General features: G+C 38.3%; 1 protein-coding gene across 4 annotated transcripts; it reads right to left on the bottom strand.

The window, feature by feature from the left end:
- On the bottom strand, nucleotides 1-14150 carry BNIP2 (BCL2 interacting protein 2). 4 transcript variants are annotated; one of them, XM_068695202.1, is made up of 13 exons: nucleotides 13992-14150; nucleotides 10905-11042; nucleotides 10317-10447; nucleotides 9535-9602; nucleotides 9100-9168; nucleotides 8375-8539; nucleotides 6357-6533; nucleotides 5540-5642; nucleotides 5146-5277; nucleotides 4523-4609; nucleotides 4323-4421; nucleotides 2916-2951; nucleotides 1-536 (listed from the first exon to the last, which is right to left on the bottom strand). In XM_068695202.1, exons 3-13 carry the CDS (start codon nucleotides 10364-10366, stop codon nucleotides 488-490), a joined length of 1035 nt encoding a protein of 344 aa, XP_068551303.1. In that variant the 5' UTR covers nucleotides 10367-10447; nucleotides 10905-11042; nucleotides 13992-14150; the 3' UTR covers nucleotides 1-487. The 4 variants fall into 4 exon arrangements, with proteins under 4 accessions (XP_068551303.1, XP_068551304.1, XP_068551305.1 ...); XM_068695203.1 differs by lacking the exon at nucleotides 2916-2951; XM_068695204.1 differs by lacking the exon at nucleotides 9100-9168.
- Nucleotides 14151-19277: the final 5127 nt, after the last annotated feature.

Below are 19277 nucleotides of genomic sequence, written 5' to 3'. Positions count from 1 at the left end.
TACATTGTGACTGTTAATATTCAAATTAAGGTTTCTATGACAACCAAGAAATGCACTTGACCATTTACAGCAACAGATCATGCACTTTATACAATAAAAATGTAGTTTATGGCCTTGCCTACCTGCAAATGAATTCCTTCAGCAGGTACATAATATATTGCTCAAAGTCATAAAAATATATATTATCTTTCCTTTAGCATTTAGATACATAAATATTTTACTGAAGAACATGCATCATTTAGATAAACAATTGCAAGAACATCCTCTAAACACAAGGTTCTTTGACATTTGGCAGTATAAAAGGATTACATAAAGGTAACTACTAAAGTCAAGACAAAACAATACAGCAGTGAACATTCCATTGTGTGCTAGTCCAAAGAAATTAAGCACCTCTTGCAACAAGTTACATAATATATACACACATATAGTAAATGAAAAAAGCATCGTTCCATCTGTGTATTCTTCAGTCTTGTTTGGACTCCAAAACTTATTGTTCACTTTTCTGCTCTTGCTTTCCATTCAACTCTTGGTCAACTCTGCTTAGTAAAGAAAGTGGTAAAATTAAAACTATCTTAAGAACAAATTGAGTCTGTAAGCTCATATTAAGCAAAACTATTAATCTTAACAAGAAAAGACTTAAAGCTCCTACATGGAAAAAGTTTTAGTAAATAAATATTGAAATGTTAAGCTTTTTATTGAATGCAGTCACAACAAGGCTTTAAAATGTTTACTTCCCCCTAGAAATGGATTAAAATTAAGAAACCACTTAAATAAGGATAGCATTTCAAAAGGTGCAAGTGAAATATGACTGCACAGCAAGGAAAATAAGCAAGTTTTGTGTTCTTATTAATGAACGCAAGCAGGAATACAAGTTTACAGGTAACACAATATCATCAAGCACTTCTACTTTAATGAATTCATACACAGCAGTATTAGCACAAAATTACTTTTAACGTTATAGCAATTAAGCCAAGAAGGTAAGAGCATAAGTTGAATCAAAAAAACAGGTAGCTCTTTAAACTGCAATACTTCTATTAAGTTCTAAGACTCTTATGGAAAAGTTCCAGGAAACTCCAGGAAAAATTCATACCACTAAAGTTTTTTGTTTTGTTTTTGTTTTTTTTGCTATCTGCCTTCGGACTGGCAAACAAAGTAGCTTTGCAGAAACAAAGGGATGGTTCATATTCCTCTGAGACGTACTTTTCATCTTTATTGTACAAACAAGCTACAATTTTAACCATATCTTCTGGAAAAGAAGTTGTGCATGGAGATAATTTTAGAATCAACAGCAGTTCAAAAACCAAGAGGCTCAGGATGAGTTTGTCTTCTAACCATCATGTCGTCTAATCTGTTTAGTCCCTTACACTATAATGAAACAGTTTCTCCAAAACAGGAAAAACAATGATAGTTCTAAGCCAAAGCCATAAAAAGGAGCAGCAAATATTCTATTTTCCACGGTTTTAAGAACTGTACCCAGTACATACAGATCCAACAAATCTGGAGCAGTGTTGTACTGTGTTTACCTCCACAGTATGAAGCTGCAACTCACCCCTGTCCTCATTGCAGTATCTTAAGGAAAACATTTTGACATAACTTGTAAGACTAATTATAGGAAGTGTATGAATCTATAAGCTAATGTGAACAGGCCATGCATAGACCTTATAGCTGACAAAATAAATCCACAGAAGGACATCATACTCCAGCTTCCAAAGAGTCTCAAATATATATTTAGCTGAAGAATTTCTACTGCCATCCTCAGCAAGTTTAGTAACCGTTCTTTGACACATTTCCCTTTCTGTACAGTTGCTTTTAACCAGATTAATGACTCACAATCAATTAGTGCCTGTGATCTTGCCTCTACAAGGAAGTTTTTACTTTGGAACTGGCAATATTGATAGGGTATTTAAAAAATTCCAGTATAACAAACACTTTTACACATTACTGTTTGAATGTTTCAGTGTTACAGCGTCAATACAATGGGCCTTAAAAGAAAATTGGGCCAAATTATGCACGCTGGGGAAAAAAGCAAAACTCTTCTTCAATATGTACTGAAAGGGTTTCTTATGTGTCAAAGTCTTAGAACTTAAGGTTACAACACTGCAAGATTATCACTTAATTGGAGTAATTCCTAGCTCAGAAGCTTTAGGTGCTAGCTTTCAGAGAATTTAAATTCCTTTTGTTTTTAATCAGTGTTCCTGTGCTTATTATCCAATTCTGACAATAAGCCTCCCTCAACAGTTATGCAGATATACAGCAAGAGTTGTCAAAGAAAAGGTAAAGTTAATAGCAAAACCTTTCAGTACATTTGTTAGTTAGACATTGAACAAAGTAACAGCAGTTCGAAAAAAATTATCATAGGTGCTAGGATAACTTGAATGGTTAGCTGGAGACTGAAAGTTACAATCAAAACCCAGTGTTTATTAGCAAGGAATGTAGGCACTGCAAATACAAACAGCACTAAAAATATTAAATTACATCTGTGCAAGTTAATAACTAAAGTGAATATCAAACAAAAATACAGCATTAGAACTTGCTCCAGTTGCATCTCCGCTGACTAGTTTAATTATAGCTTAGCACCTGAAAACAGCTCTTCAGACATCACTTGTTAGAAAAAGCAAAATGATTAAATTACTTTGTACAGAAGCATGCTTTTGCCTCTTGAAGATATGGTTGAAAATCCACATACTCGCTTAAACCGGGAATCGAATTTAATACTAGATTCTATCTACAAATATACTTAAAACAACCAGGGTGAGGTTTCAGATGTTACATTACTTCCATGCATAAAACTGAGGTCACTAGTGCATGTTTATATTTACAAATGCTTATTCCTTTATACAAGCCAATCAACTGGGAGTTAGTTGCAGTGCAAGTGATCTTATCTAGATGCAACCCTAATCAAAACACAAATATACCTTTTTTGTTTCTTTCTAAACTTTTCTTCTTCATACCTTGGTGAAGAAAAGTTTGATTTCAGTAAATAGAAGATAAGAAGACCAAATTCAACAGAAGCTGTAAACTAGCATTAGTATCAGAACTTGGTACGTTTCCAAAAACTATATTGAAGTAAGAAAACTTTTTGCACCTTAACATCTTTTAAGTTGAGATTTAATTACTATGACATATTAATCCAACATAACTTCTTGGACAGTATTTACCCATCACTAAAATTGAAAGCCTGTATTCCTCACAGTTTAAAGCCTGACATTCACCAGAGAAGTCTAAGAATTAACTCCTGTAAAGGCTAAACTTGGGCTGACTTAAGACTTAATAGTTCCTTAATACAGAAAGTAGTCTTGCGAAACTTGGAATGACAGCATGAATTCCCATAACTCATCCTTAAATATCCCATACAACATTCTAAAAGTAGCACAAGGCCTTGTTACGTCTTTCTTCCCCCCCAAAAAACCTGCATCTGCTCTATGGGATACAAAACTTTTACAACTGAAAACAAGCTGATGGTTTACTCCAGTAAGCAGCAGTATTTTTTTCCAAACATTTATGTGCCACTCTGTCTACAGTGATACTGCAACATCTTTCCTTATGGAGTTCCCAGTTTCCATCACATGTATGATCCCTTACTGTGATACATACTTTAATAAGTTGCATGTTACAGCTTCCAATAGTTTTATAGAATTACTAGTATTGCTACCTAGCTCTTTCAAGATCTAAGTTTGACGATTTCTCTTTATTGCTGCATCCGCAAATTCTGCTGATGTGTCATCATCATAACTGATACCAGAATTGTGCTGACATTAAAATGGATACTATATGGCAAAAATCTAGAAAGAAGGGACAGTAGTAGAAAAACAGAAGACCAAGGATATTGATGCTGCCTTCCCCTCCCTGCCAAAGTAGTTTTAGAAGTATCGTGGGTAGGGATTCAGCTTTTTTCCAGCACAGCTCTTCATTTGAATTAAATCCCAACCCAAGTGATATTTCACTCCTTAAGCTGTTCTGCACTTTATCATGAACACTGAAGATACATAAATAACATCATTAATATACAGAATTTCTCACTCGAGACCACTTAGCATACAATGGGTAGCACAATATAGTGAGATCTTGTCTCCAGAAGACTAACTCACACACCATAATTTGTTAATCACATAGGACGCTGTATTTGAAAATCCCTGTGCGTTAGCATTCTGACTAACTGCTATTACATATTAAAACTGTAGCTTATCAATTGTTCCTAGAGATAGCAATGGTTTAAGTTAACTTTTATTAAATACAAAGTATTACGTTCAAACCACCGAATATATTATATACCAGTTCCAAAACATGGTCAACATAAAGCATGTTTGAATAATAAAACGTACTGTTTTATGCATTCTGGGATGCCAACGTATTCCATGGGGATGAGTTCAGCTAGCTCTGCCAGGGTAAAGACATACCTAATTTTTTGGCTGAATTTTGAGCTGTGGAAGAACAAACGTAGGGTACAGTTACAACTTAGTGTTCACTAAACATTTAACAGTTTGACATTTAAACTTTTAAGAAATAGCTTCCATAATATTACCTAATAAAGGGTTTTGTGATAGCCAGAAGTGTTCTGATGAACCAAGAAGGATGAACTATGATTAATGACTTCAGGTTTTTCCTTAACCTGAAGGATTCAAACATTAAACATAATTACTAGAACAATAAAGGTAGCATGACAAAGTTCTTGTTTTTTAAACAAAGGGTGCTTTTGCAGTTAAAACTGTGTCCATAAATCTAGCATTGACTTTCCATTATTAGAAATCACTGTCCACCAGAAGAAAATACCAGAAAAATGCACAGCTGAAATCAGAAAGTTAATATCAGTTTGAAAACAAGTAACATCATAAAGAAGTTTCTTGGTATCTTTTTACAAGTCCGTAATGAAGTGGTTAAGAAGGAACCCACCTTATCTTACTACAGTAAGATATGAATGTTCAGTGAAAATCTAGATCATAACAGTATTCACCATTCTAACACTACTACTTTCACTAAAAAAGCACGCCTGCACACTGCTTTGGAAGAGCTTTTCGATACACTAAACAATTTGCTTAACAATTCATTTTAACCAGCAAGTACCAGAGACCACATTAAACAGCATTTTTTCCTAAACATATATCACGAAATATGAATATTGTGACAAAACATTCCACAACTTCTTACCTCCTGTCGATTTGCTGGTAACACTTCCTAAGCCAGCCTAAGCTTGGCATTTTTCTCCGTGTTGTTGCACCGTTCAGATAAACTATCATATAGTTCTCTGCTACTAGTAGCTCTAAAGTGCCAATTACATACCTGCAAATGCAAGGAAAGAAAATCCTCAAATGAAGATTTTTGAATTTTAAGGTAGTTTCTAGTACTGATCAAATATTAAAAAAAAAAAAAAAATAGTTGTCAGCGTTGAGCAACATTTTTTTCCTTCCTCAGGAAGCAGAAAGCTGCTTCACTATTTGTTACCTTCCCCTCATCTGAAACAGAAAGCTTCAAAGATAACAACTTAAAAGCACCCAGTTTTACAATGTGAAAGTAAGATCCTCTTCAGAGGCAGATGACTTACTTAAATAGATTGTCCATTAGGTATCTGTAGTTAGGCTGGCTGCTTTCAGGCATAAAGCAAACAGCAAACACAACAATGGCATTTAACCCATCACCATAATAACCTACAAAGAAAAAAGGAGCAGTAGTGACTAAGGTGACTATACCTTGACCACATTTACTCAAAGAAAAGTCAAAAACACACAGTAAACTTTTTCATTCTTTATCTTAATGAGCTTTACCAACACCCATTCTATACAGACACATTATATATATAAAGCACTTATCACCATAATGGTAAACATCCTTTGGACTGACTTCGATGGCATGGGTAAGAACAGGTTAATCCTTTTAGTACCTCAGCACTTTTGTTTCCAGCCAATTATTAAAAAGGGCACAGGAACTTGCTTATAATTATAGAAAACCTCAAGGTAATTTTTTTCAGGTTCATCTACTTTTACTCAGCATGTTTAATTACGGTTCAGATAGCCTACTTTTCTTCCTACCTAAACTGCATAGACTGTCTGAAGAATCAGTAAATTGATTTTTGCCTTAGTAAACCTAAAGATAATACTTTCAACACTCTTAAAAACAAAACACTATAACGAACAGCTAGCCTGTTATTATGTATACTTGTGTTAGTAGCCTCATCTGATCTTGGGTACCTTTTGGAACCTTAGTTTAATATGGAAAAAAAATACATCAAAACAACTGTATGACTTAATGCTACAAGTGAATAACCACGGGAGTCTTTACACTCAAAGTTCTTCCCATGCCACTGCAAATCAGCTGGAAGTAGTAGTTTCAACAGTTCTCCTCAGTACAACACTAATCCTTACCACCATGACTGATAACTTTTTTGTATGGTTCAATTGCCTTCATGTCCACCCTGTGGTCCTGTTCTCCAATCCTAAACATACGCCAACGTCGACCATCATCTTTCTCCTCTGTTGCTGTGTATTCAGTAAGTGATCCTTTTCTAATTACATCAGTAGTTTTTGGTTTTGGAAGATCATCTGCCAAAGTCAAAACACGTTCAAAATCCATGTACAGCGGCAGTCAACAACAACACAGGTTAACCACTTTGCTATCTCGTCTATTTTAAGTCAGCTGATGTGTTTGGCTGAAGAATAATAGCTCCTTCAGTCATTACAAAATAGGATCTCACTGATAACAAATTTAATCAAGATACTGTTAGTTCTGTTTTCCATAAATAGTTTTTTTTTTTATTATTTATTTAAATTTGAATGACAAGCTTCTAGTCACGTGGGAAGCCTGCTTAATTGTCAGCTTTCAGAAGACCAACCTTACTGAATCACACCACAATAGACAAAGCGGTTAACTCAGTGATAATTACACAGGATACTAGATCACAGATTTACGTAAAAGCGTAATTTAAGACATCGACACTATCTTGCAAGCAGACATGCAGGCAGATTTACTAGAAATTTAATTCATGTGTGCAATCAATATATGAAATTTATGCTGACAGTAATCTGTGAAAAGAATTTGCTCCGATTAACTTATGATTCTTGACTTTGTTGCATAGACCTTACCCAAAGCGAGAAAAACCTACTGCAAGTTAGTTGTCTGTTCCCAAGACAAAGCTGTTAACTGAAACTATCCTTCCAGGAAAATGAGGGCAGCAGCATTAAAGGAAGAAAAGACAGAAACCCTTTTCAGCCACTTTTAAAAACAAAGCACAATTATCTGGAACATTTCCTTAGCAGCACTGCAAAGTTAATCCTAAGTACCAACTCTTATAATGTACCAAATCTCGTAATGTACTAAAACGAAAATTCTTTTATACAGGTAAACCCACAGTCTGTTATGAGAACTTCTCCTGCAACATCTTAGTTCTTTAAAGTACACATTTATAATAATATTTTTCCTCTATTTATAAACTACCTTGGAATGAAGAACATTTTTCCATACTTAATACAGACCTTCCTGTTTACTCAGGAATTTATTGTATTCACACCATAAAGTAATTGATGTTACGTGCTTACATATCATTTTAGAAACACTAAGTCATAATGTTTATAGAAGTTAAACTCCAACTGTTTGACTAAAGTCGTAGTTCTTAGCTTACATAAAAGGTCCCAAAACAGTTAAACTGCAGGTTTGAAACTTGTGCTTCAACTCAGGTAACCTCGAGTAAAATTTGAGTCACCAGGTTTTGCCTGTAAAGACCAGATGAAGGGTCTACTCATTCCTTAAAATTAAGGTCATTCTCTTAACACCTCCAGCACGGCTACAGCTAAAGTACCTTCAGAGTCATTTCAAAATTCCCTGACACAAAATAATATTTTTTTCTACCACTTCCAGTCAATACAGAAAGCATTCAAACTCTAAAGACTTCTGACCTTCCCACATTTCTATTACAGTAAAATGAGATCAGAGGTGTTAGTCATTTTTAAAAACAGACCTCTTTAAATACAAAGGCTTGCAATTGACCAATTTCAGATTAGCTAATCTATAATCTGTATCCCTCTACGTCACTTATCTCCACTTAAAATAGATCTCTAATACACGTAAAACATGTATATGTTTTGCCACAGTTCTTAAAAACGTATTACAATAGAGCAGGATTCTCCATAACTGAGTTTAAAAAGTGTTCAATGATATTAATTTAAGTTTATTTGGAGTTACGGTTATTATGTTTGTCTGTTGTTTACTAGTCATGTTCTGATTTGCTCTTGAAAAATTCTTTGTCCCCATTTCCAATCTAATCACTCCCATTACTATTACAAGAGTAAAGACCAAAGGCAGTTATTTCCCATCTGAAGAACCGTAGACCTGCACATAAAAAAGAGAAATATTTTACGGCATTAGATAAAAGCAACAAAACACTTACCTTCCCATTCAAACTCATTGCTATTCTCTGAAGGAGTATCTAAGTCATCCAAATCAATATCTCCACTCTCATCCAAGTCAGACAAAACAGATTCCTCACTGCGATCTAAAGTTAAACTGATATCTGGTGCCATTAGTTTCTTCCTCACTTTGATTCCATTAACCTCTGCATTTGAAAAAAACAAATTAATTATTTTTAAACCCGAGCAAATTTAGACAAGCAAATTAACAAGACAGAACAGCAGAGTGCTTCCCCAGAGTGCACAATAAATTAATGCCCACCACATCAAAATATACATCTTTAGAATAGAATTAAAATAAACAAAGTGTGGCAAACAAAACTTCAGAGACTTAAGTTCAAGTTCTTAACACTGTAACCAACTTCATACACACTACAATCACAGAGGAAGACCGCCATACTACCAGCAGAAGAAAAATCTGAAGCGCTGACACCACTTAAGTGACTGTTACTTATGACAGCTGTATCAAAGCTGCACCAAAGCTGCTCTAGACATTATCTCAAATGCTGCAGACAGTGCAATAAATTCATGTTCTAGCTTTTATTTTTTAGGTATTGGTAACATTGTAACAGTCTTTGAAATAAGTAATATACACAGTGCAAAGAGCAAAAAAGTGAGGCCAATAGACAACACTAAGGGCAGAAGATTAATAGAAAATGTTAGGTAAATAACACACAGCATGCTTTTAGACAAGGCAAATACTTGCTTGATTTAGACAGCAGTTGAAAGCAGGAAACAAAATAAACAGCCTGATCCAGCACTGGAAATGCCAAAGCTAAAGCAGACAGAGAAGATCCAAAAAAATTAAGAACATAAGAGGAGCACTGGGATTATTACCCCTCTAACTTTTTGGACTGCCAATAATATTAGAAGATCACAAAGGCCTGAAATTTGGAGCAAGACTAAGGTAGGCCCTATCTGATGAAAAGTAGCTAAATAATGAACAAAGATTTTTAAGTCAGTCACAAACTGAGTGCAATAATTCATTTTTGTCCAGTATTACCTGGATAGCTCTATTCGCAGATAAACATGTCATTTAGAATGCTGTTCCCTTAAGTCTCACTCAAAAAAAAAAAATGGAGCTTCAAAACAGCCATTTATATAGGAAGACATAAGCTCTACTGCAGTGAAGTATTCTTACCAGCTTCACCTTCTGTTCCAGCTGCAGCCAACACATCTGAGTCAACAGGATCATCCTCTGGCAGGGGCCTAGTCCACAAAATAAAGTTTTTTTTTTTTAATGCTTTCTAGTTTTCTGCTTTTTTTTTTTTTTAATAATCAGCTAAACACCAAAAACCTAGGCCCATGCACTGCTAAAAACCCACTGTGGGATAGCACTGAGTTAAAACATACTTACTGGCAGTAAACTAAGCACCAAAGCAGCAGAAACCTGTTTTATATAATTCAAATTACCAACTGCTCACATGAGCAGTGTCAAAATACTGATTGCTATGGGTGTCATCTTTAGCTAACTTGCTGTATTCTTGCTTGCAAATCTCTGACATTAAATACATCACAGAAGTAGTACTCATAGGATGTCTTGGAAGTCAGATTTTTTGGTTTCTTTTTAGATCTAAGCATCACTAGTACTCTTAAAAGCTAGAAATTATTCTCAGAAGCATTGTTTAGTGAAATATTCAGGGTGACAATAAGCAAACTTTTGCAAAAGGCTACTACATGAAAATAAAAACAAAGTCAAACTTGCATTTTCACTTCAGTAACGCTGGAAAGTACAACAGTGGCATTCTTGTACTAAAAATTAACATAAAGCTATCCCTTGCCAGACAAAAAAAATGCCACAAAACAGTCACAAGACCACTACATTAGAGGAAAACACTGCAAGACTGAGTATTAATATATCAGGAAGATAGAGACAGCTTATTTTGGACATTTTGCATTTGATCTGAACTTAAATTAAAAAACCTTGGAAAATCTTCATCTTGCCATTCTTCCTTAAACTCAACACCTTCCATTCTCCAGCCAACTTGAATTAATAATAGGTAGTCCTGATCAGCCAGAACCTTTTGTCTTCAGGAGAGTGGGCTAAAGAGCACCTGCAGGAACATAACATCATTCAGCACTATTGCAACTCCAGTATTTACAACACATTTTCTTTTAATCGCCACATTGAGATACGTGAAAAAAAAAACACAAGGGAACAGTTTACAGTTTGCTTTTTTTAAGCAAAAAACTGCTTATGGACTAGTATCGTCATAATAATTTAGGTTGGAAGGGTTTTCTTAACGTCATCTAATCCATCAAGCAGAATCAACCTTTAAGTTACAACCAGCCCCCGAGCAACCTCATCTTTCATTTGGAATTACACCAGTTCACTTCGAACTGTGAGAAACCTGGCAACTCGAGGTTCTATGGGAGACATTGAATCAATATCTATTTTAAGTAAAAACAGACTGATCTAAAATACAAGTTGTTTTTTGTTTGTTTGTTTTTTTAAAAGACTTGAAATATAAACACATTCTGAAATAGTGTTTTGTTTATAAGAGAACTCACCCTGGGATGTGCAAGTCAAGCTGCGTTTTTTCAGGCTCACCCATCACCAGCAACAAGGAATCCCCAATAATGGAACAAAATAAATCATTCTGCTAATATGCAAGTCCAATACAGTTGAAAATCTTGGCTGTCTTGGCTCTAAAGATTGACAGGGACAGGTAAATTTATCAATGATAAGAAAATAAGAAAAATGGTAGGAAAAACACTAACAAAAACAAGAAACCAAATACTATTTGTAAATGCAAAGACACAATCAGCACAGGACACCAGTAAGTACAAAGCTGGAATACAATCACTCTGTGAATTAAGCTAGAGAAAGTTTATTTTTCACACAGGTAAAAAGAAGTAAGTTGAACCTACTGTTCTGTAGAAGTATTTATTATGCAAAATCTGAACTTCTTTTCTCCTGACATGATTACAACCATAGACTAAGTTTAAGACCTGCAACGCTTAACATAAACTGCTTAATAAAGTTTTAGAATAGTTTTTTTTTTAATTACATTACCAGAGACAAAACATTAATGCCAAAAATTCATCCTATTTTACTGAGGCTTCCTTCCTTCCCACACCCAGGAAACCAGAACACAACATCTGGAAGGTTGTAACCCAGTTCTCCTTACACAGAAGCCTTTCATTGCTTGAGTTGCTCAGCCCCTGCGCAGCCCAGCTGCTGGCAGGATGTGCCTTCACACACACTCTCCAAGAAGTTGTTCTCAGTAATTGTACTCCCAGCTCTTCCTCTTTTTATTTGTCTCTTTTGAATAATACGCTTTTGGGAAGACTTTCCTGCTGCTTGAATCGTGCCACTTTCCTCACAAAATATGTCCTCTTTCATTAAGATGTCAACGTTCTCTGAATAATTTCTCCTGAGTACTAACCTGCTGAGTGTTTGCAAAAATGAATTTTAAGTATTTGCTTGGAGATAAAATCATAGTTTCATCAGTAGGAACATGGAATTGGTAAGTAGCTCTTCATACATTTGTTTTGGGACACTGAGATGAAGCACAAGAAGTTTCACAAGATATCCCATGCAGTCAAGTTAAGAGAACACAGTGGTTACAATCAGCATGGAACAGACCATCTGAGGCTAACACGGTTCACTGAAAAGAACTCTAAACCTACAATAAAGTCTCAACTCATTACTTCACTCTTAAAGGGCAGATGGAAAAGAAAACTGACAGAAAAAAGAAACCAACCCTGTCACTGTGCTGGTGGCTGTAAGATGCTACTTTGGAGCGTGCCTGCACTACATTCAGACTATACAGCTCCCCCAGGAGTTTAAGAAGAGTTTTTCCCTAAGACCTGAAGTTTTATCACTACATCTTTGATTCATGCTGAACACCAAGTAATACCTACTCGTTTCAGATGTACCACGTTTCAGTGCGGAAACAATTCCTACCTGTGTCTGTTTCATTACACTGACATATGCTTGATACACTAAGACAGGCACACAGTTTAGAAGTTACTTAGACTACCATCAAATTTTAAGATACTTTTACAAAACGCTTCCCGCATGACAAGAAGCTACTAACGAGAATTCTTTAGAGGTAGATTTAAAGCAATCATCCACTGAATACTGCATAGCATAACTGCAAACAACTTCCCAGCCGAGTTCCAAGCCCTAGATCAGAAAAGAAGGAGTTTAGGCTAATTCAGTTCCGTGTCCCACTTAACAGGCAGACTAAGTAGCTGGTTTGGAAGTTTTGGCTTAAATACTCAAGCACAAAAGCCCTTGTCAACTAGAAGAATGAGAAATTAAGGAGGAAAGGTAGTCTTCTGCTTCAGGAAAGTTGGAGAAGCACTGACTTTCTAGTTGGCCATTGATTTTAACATAATATCAATGCTTACAAAACAGAAAAGGAGCTCTCTTTCTGCTTGTACAAAGTAAAGCAAAGTTTAGGACAGTATTCCTATAGCTCCTGCGGCAGCACTGACTTCTCTTTTTTAATCTAAAGGTTAGGTTTGAGAAGTGCCACACTAATAACGCAAGTCTACATTAGTCACGTAGAAGAAAATGAGCTAATTTCTGCCTGGTCCTAGAGCGCTTCACAGCTAATTCAATGCCACAGTTCCTCAACAGCAAACCTGTCATTTTACTCTGCACTTAGCTTAAAGAAGTATCCAAAGGTCGGAAACTTCACCAAAGGCCATCCGGATGCAGGACTGCCACGCAGCTCTGCTCCCTTCCTGCAGCCACCAGACTTTGGTGATCACCAACGCCTTTCATACTTGCAAGCATCTCACCAGGTAAGCTACAGCGTCACTCACAGAACCACAACATAACCACAAAGGAACACAACACTGAAGTCGTTTCTCCTCTGCTACAGCTAACAAAAAGGATTTCCGTTTCCAGGCCACCAGATTAACCCCGTGTTGGCTTTCCGTGGGGGCGTATTACTGCTGGCACCAGAAGCCAAGCTGCGTTCTCATCTTTTTTCCTGGAAGGGGATTTAGCTCCCAAAGCCGTCGCTAACACCGAGGGGGCTGAGCTAGGGTGGGGGCAAACACCAGCTGTAGTGGTGGTGAGAAGGCTCCTGACCTGCAAAGCAGATCTGACAGCGGCAGGCTAACAGGCGCCCTGAGCAGCCTCTGGTACTTAAGAATTAGAGAGACGACAGAATGCGCGGATTCATTTCTGATTAAGGCCTTCTGCAAGTGTTTGTTGGTTTTTTGTTTGTTTGTTTTTTTAGTTTTTCACCCTTGAATTCACGGGACAGTACTCATTGGGCGGTGAGCACTGACACAGCCCCATCTCCTCACCCAGCAGCGCCCCGTGCCCAGCCCTCGGCCGGCCCCGCGGCACTGGGGCAGGACTCGCGCAGCGCTCACCCGCGGGACAGGCGCGGCGGCCCGACCCCACGGAGCCCGCACGGAGCCCGCAGCCTCCCCGCGCACAGCCCCGCAACCGCCCCGTCCCCACCACGCAGCCGCCTGACAGCGCTCAGCCCCCCCGGGCACCCCCCGGGCACCCCCCGGGCACCCCCCGGCCCCGGGGAGCCGCGCCCGCAGCGCCCGCCTGCCCCCGGGCCCTACCGAGCGGGAAGGCCCCGGCCCCCCCCCGGCCCCCAGCCCCAGCCCCCGCCGCACCTGCCGGGAGGGGCCGTGCCGGGCCGGGCCGTGCCGGGGCCGCCGCGCCGAGGTCCCGCTGCGCTGCGCGCCGCCCCGCGCGGCCCCGGAAGCGCCCCCAGCGCCCAGCTCACGTGACCGCCGCCGCGCATGCGTGCGGGGCGAGCCCGCCCTCCGGCACTCGGCGCGTGCGCGCTCGGGGGGCGGGGCTCGGGGGCTTGAGGGGCGGGGCCGGGCGGGCGGCCGTTGGCGGCCGTTGGCGGCGCGCGAGGCTCCTGTGAGGGCTGTGAGGGCTGTGCGGGCGGCGGCCGTTGGCGGCCGTTCCCTTCCCTCGACACCAGTTGATTCCTGCAGCCGTACAGCTCACGGCACACGAATATACACATTTCTAGCGCTGGTGCAATCATCCAGCCACACGCACAACCGGCAGCTTGCCACTGACACGTCGCTGCAGTCAGGGCCGCTGGCTTAATGCTTGGCCCTCACAGCCAAAGCCTTGCCCGACGGTGAAAGAAGCAACAAGAGCAACAGTGTTTTATTGTAGGGTGCAGAAGGAACTTTTAATAAACGCGACATGTGGAGAAGAGTAAAAACATGATATAAGGGCACATGCAGAAAATGAAGAAAAAGATGAGAAAGGAAAATATTTATAAAAAAGAATGGAAAGCAGAGGACCCTCCCTTCCCCCCAGCAAAGATAAAATCTAAGGATAACAGGAAATAAAGCAATTAAGGTAAATTGGTTGGAATATTTTTAAGGACTTAGTATAATTCACAGCAAACAGCCAGAGGCATGCAGGCATTATTGTAACATAAAATTATCAGCTAATAGTTAGGAATACAAAGCTTAAATATAAAGGAGTATGTAACTACTGGTATGAGAAATACAGTAAAACTGTAATGGGAAACAGCAAAAGGTAAACAATATTTTATTCTTGTACCTCTTTTGTCCCCTTTTTGCATTTATGGAAGTAACTGCCACAGAAGATGACCAAGCAGCATTATTCAGTGCTTAAGGATGTTACATTTTTCTGTCAGTTCCTGGCTGCAAACTTATTACTAGTGTACCTACTTTGAGTATCCCATGGCCATAGCATCCTGGTTTTTACTAGCAGAGATCTGAGTACAGGAATTTCATGAACAGTTTGTACTTAAGACTGAATGGCTAGAGATCTCAGTCTGCTGAACTGGACTGTTCATGAACAGTTGGAATTACTCCAGCCTGAGCTGGGTTTAACTGAGCTCTGACAATCAAGGGTATCTGTGACAATCTTCCTAGTCCAGTAATATATGAAGGGCCACTATTAAAAGGTTTAAAGTCTTCCCACTAACGAAAGTGTTTTTTTTTTTTTTTTTTCGTACTAGATCTCTGTGTGCTTTTCTAAATGTTATGCAATTGCTGATAATCTCAAAACTGTCTTCAAAACGCACAGAGGGTGATCGTCTGCAGGACAACTCCAAACTTGTGTCATGATGGTCAGCAGAGTTGTGCAATTTCTCATTTCTTACACGGGGTGGCACAGTATAGCTGGAAATCTATCGGGTGTTCAGGCATAACTCGGAAAACAAGCAAACAAGGGGTCAGACAACTACTGGGGGATGTTGAATATTTCTATTTTTAAACATCATACAATTACAAATATAAGCAGATTCTTACATGAAAGCTTTACCAAAGAGAACAGGCTTGTGAGAATAATGCTCTGTCACATGAATTTTGTCCTGTACATGGGAAAAAACAGCTGTTACACAGCTTCGGATCTGGAATAATTCACAATTAATCTTTAAATAGAAAATAGCCATCAAAAGCTACAAAATACAAAAATCTTCACATTTTTCCTTTTTTTTTTAAGAAAAATATTTAGTAATATTAAACAAACAGGTTAAAAATGCCCCCTTTCAAGCAACAGCTCAGAAATGCTGGAATTCAAAAACATACATTTGAAAATCCTTCTCACGTGGATCTGGATATATAGACTGCATTTGTATAGCTTTCCTCCTGGCTGTTTTACCTGTAGAGAAAGCATGAAAAAAAAGTATTTTTCAACTTTTATTTTGACCTTTTTTTGATAATAAGGGCTTTGAGCTGCAGTTCACCTCTGCTTCTGTAGTCTATGCACATAATTTGGCTCCTGTCTTAGACACCTGTGGTACACTGTGACAAGAGAAACGTGTTACATGTATATAGTAATAATTTTCAGATATGTGGATGGGAACTAGGTAGTGTGTAATATTTTGAGATTCTTTTGATATTCCTGTAGGGTGCATCATTACCATCTTTTTTAAGCCATGTATAATACTGTAATCAGTTGTCACGCTGATGTAACTAGCTAAATGTGATAGCTGCATCTTCTTTGTATATCATGGAGTAAACTGTTGAGCAGAAAGTGATCCTCATCATGGTCCTCCTATGTCCAGTGCATTTTATCCCAAACCTCCCAGAGCTACTTCAGGCAGAAACCACGATGCTGTAGTGGACTCGTCCTTCATAATCAGGATAGCACTTCACATATCCTTCCTCTCATTTCGCCTTTTTCCATCTGAACAAGTATATTGTTGTTAATAAGCAGTTAAGATAGAAATCAGGTTGAAGTGAAGATCTTGTGTTTGGAATTCAGCTAGGGAAGTACAAAAACATAAAGAATGTGCACCTTTAATAAGTCGAACCAAACCTCTGACCTTTGCCATTTCAAGGATACAGCTATTACCTCCACTCAGAAGAGAGTCTGTTTATCTGTTTGTGTTTCCTTTTTTTTAACACATTTTTCTTATCGGAGAGCATCACAGTTTGTTGGATACAAATACAACACTGTGAGACAAAGCAAGGTTCAACTTACTGGCCATGAGAATTTTAATATCTACATCTGTGGGAGAGGATAATGGTTATGTTGTTCACAGAAGTTACTGATATTCTTCATTAGCATTTAAATAAGCTTTCTGCATCTGCAGGTGGACAGTACCAAATACATTGCTATTAATACCATATTTGCTAACTACTGTGTTCTCAAGAAAAATAGTTATTAATTCCAAGTTTCACTTCAGTTGAAAACTGAGGGACCTATAAACTATGGGAATAATGTGGAAGAATAAAAGCAGGAGATCTCTTGGATCTGCCTTTTCCATATAAATACCACTTGACAATTACAGTGCACCAGTATAAGTGCAGGAAAAGATGTGGCTGTTTACTTTTAACTTATGTTTCTTAATCTGTACTGGAACTTCTTTCTGTCTCAGAAAACAAAACAAAACAAAACAAAAACAAACTACAAAAGGATACAGGTAACTTCTGTTTTCTGAGTTTATTTTGTGCATAGTTATTTTTGCCATGGTATACATTATATTGTTGTGCCGTCTGAAAAATGTGTTCTTTGCCATTTTGCAGTATCAACCTGATGTCTGCCATAAAGCCATGTTAATAATGTAGCTTTATAATATTATGGTCAGAATCCAATATCAAATGTGAATGAACCACATGAGGAAAACATTTATGTATAATCAAAAATCTGCAACTTCCTTCATTTAAAACTGTTGAGTTTTTCATGCACTTTTCTGATGGTCAGGCTGTTATTCATACTTGCATGCAGTGTGAATTCAGCGATACTTGGTTAAGATCACTTCTCTGTTTCTGAAAAAAATATGAAGCACCCTGTTACATGGACAGAAGATATCTTCGCTGGTTGAGCTTGAGGGGAAAACTGGGTACAATTATATATTCTTTTAATTATTCATGACTTGGCTCTGAAGTGAATGTGTATACGTTTTTCACTTATTCACTTTATAAAATTCAAAACTAAGCCCAGAAGCAGTTTTATTCTTGGCAGCATGACAAGTTTCCTTTCCTCAACGAAACAGTCAAAGGAATTGTTCCTCAGAGAGTTTGTCATCCCCGTGTATCCCAGAGAGTTGAGAGGGTAGCTGGCATTCATTACACCCCCATCACACACATGTGCGCTCTCTCCCCACCCCCACTCCCCCACCTTCCTTCTCCCTCTCCTTCTGACTGTGACAACAAGCACATCTCAGAGGACTGGGTTTATATCTAGCATGTGGTTTCATTTGTGGGTCTGATTTGCAGTTCATTAATCTAGAAAGCATTGCCCACTTTGGGCAAGGACAAGGTATCCATGCACATTCTGCCTATTCCGCCTCCTGTGCCCTGTGCAACAGAGTTTGAAGAGAAGGAATTGGCTCTGTTTTGGGGAACAACTAGAACAAGAGCAGCTCAGGAGCCAAAACTGATGTAAACATACATTAGGAAATTGTTTTGATCTGGCCTATCAGGCTGCTGGCAATGCACTGTGCTTCCTTGGGAGACATGCAAATTTATGGGACACAACTTGACATGATTAAGGCAATGCATACAGAGGAGGTTATTGCCCTTCAGCAAAAGAATGATGTCAAGAAGCAATGATTCTTTACATTCTTGGCAGTGCAAGTAGGACTGTGAATTTAGGGTCCTCTTGCAGATTCATTATAAATAAGGTGTGGTTGTGTTTTTTTTTGTTGTTGTTGTTGTTTTTTAATTATGTTTTTTACAGCTTTTATGATTGTAGTAGTATTAGCTGTTTGTCTTTCAGTGGCACCATTCAATGTGTAACAATGTGTAATCTTCAGAATTTTAATATTTATCTGCTGATATCACGATAGCTTGTTGAGTCTCACGACAAAAAAGAAAAAGCTAAAATGATTCTCCAGGGAGGCATCAACTTTTCCTATTCACTCACAGCACTGAGGGTCTTCATTTTGAAATTTAATTGTCAGAGACAGTGACTCTCCTTGTTGACAGACGTGCTTAAAAGTCATCCACATGCCTGAGTGGAGTCAGATTCATTTTGTGCCAGGGTTAATGAGGAATTACTGATCACTGCCTGGGAATTTGGGGGTAAAAACTGCTGAACTTAAAGTGAAAGACTTCATCTCCTATTACCACTCCCCTGAGCCAGCCTAGCAAATAGCTAACTGTAATATCTTAATTAACCATGTGTTAGTATCAACCTTCTTTCTCCCTTGCAAGCTGTACATGTTGCTAATTACATTAGGTAGGCACATGAGCACAGACGTTAGTGCTGCGGTGGGGCAGTTAGGAGCCCCACTGTACTGCAGAGCAAAGCAAGTCTCTGGTGATACTGGGCTGACGTTGAAATGGCACCCTTAAATTTAATGCAAAAATAACAAGGGAAAACAGCAATGGACCATTTGTGTGATGGAGAAAATTGTCCTTCCAACTTCTCGGACCAAACATAGGCAATAGACTAACGAACCTGTCTTTGTATTTTCTTTTCGCCTGAAGAAACTAGTAGGAAGAGCACAA

Source organism: Anas acuta, chromosome 12 (genome assembly GCF_963932015.1).
Source record: "Anas acuta chromosome 12, bAnaAcu1.1, whole genome shotgun sequence".
NCBI classification, from domain to species: Eukaryota; Metazoa; Chordata; class Aves; order Anseriformes; family Anatidae; genus Anas; species Anas acuta.
The sequence above is the reverse complement of the archived record's forward strand: the minus strand, read 5'-3'. Positions and strand labels throughout refer to the sequence as shown.

Bases quoted from the DNA above. Each gene is read 5' to 3' on its own strand.
- BNIP2 (XM_068695202.1), bottom strand. From the start codon at position 10,366: ATGGAAGGTGTTGAGTTTAAGGAAGAATGGCAAGATGAAGATTTTCCA. The intron at 9,169-9,534 runs GTAAGAATACTT...TGTCTGCTTTAG, and splicing joins TGGAACAGAAGGTGAAGCTG to CTTTGGCATTTCCAGTGCTG. The intron at 4,422-4,522 runs GTAATATTATGG...GTTCTTCCACAG, and splicing joins ATCACAAAACCCTTTATTAG to CTCAAAATTCAGCCAAAAAA.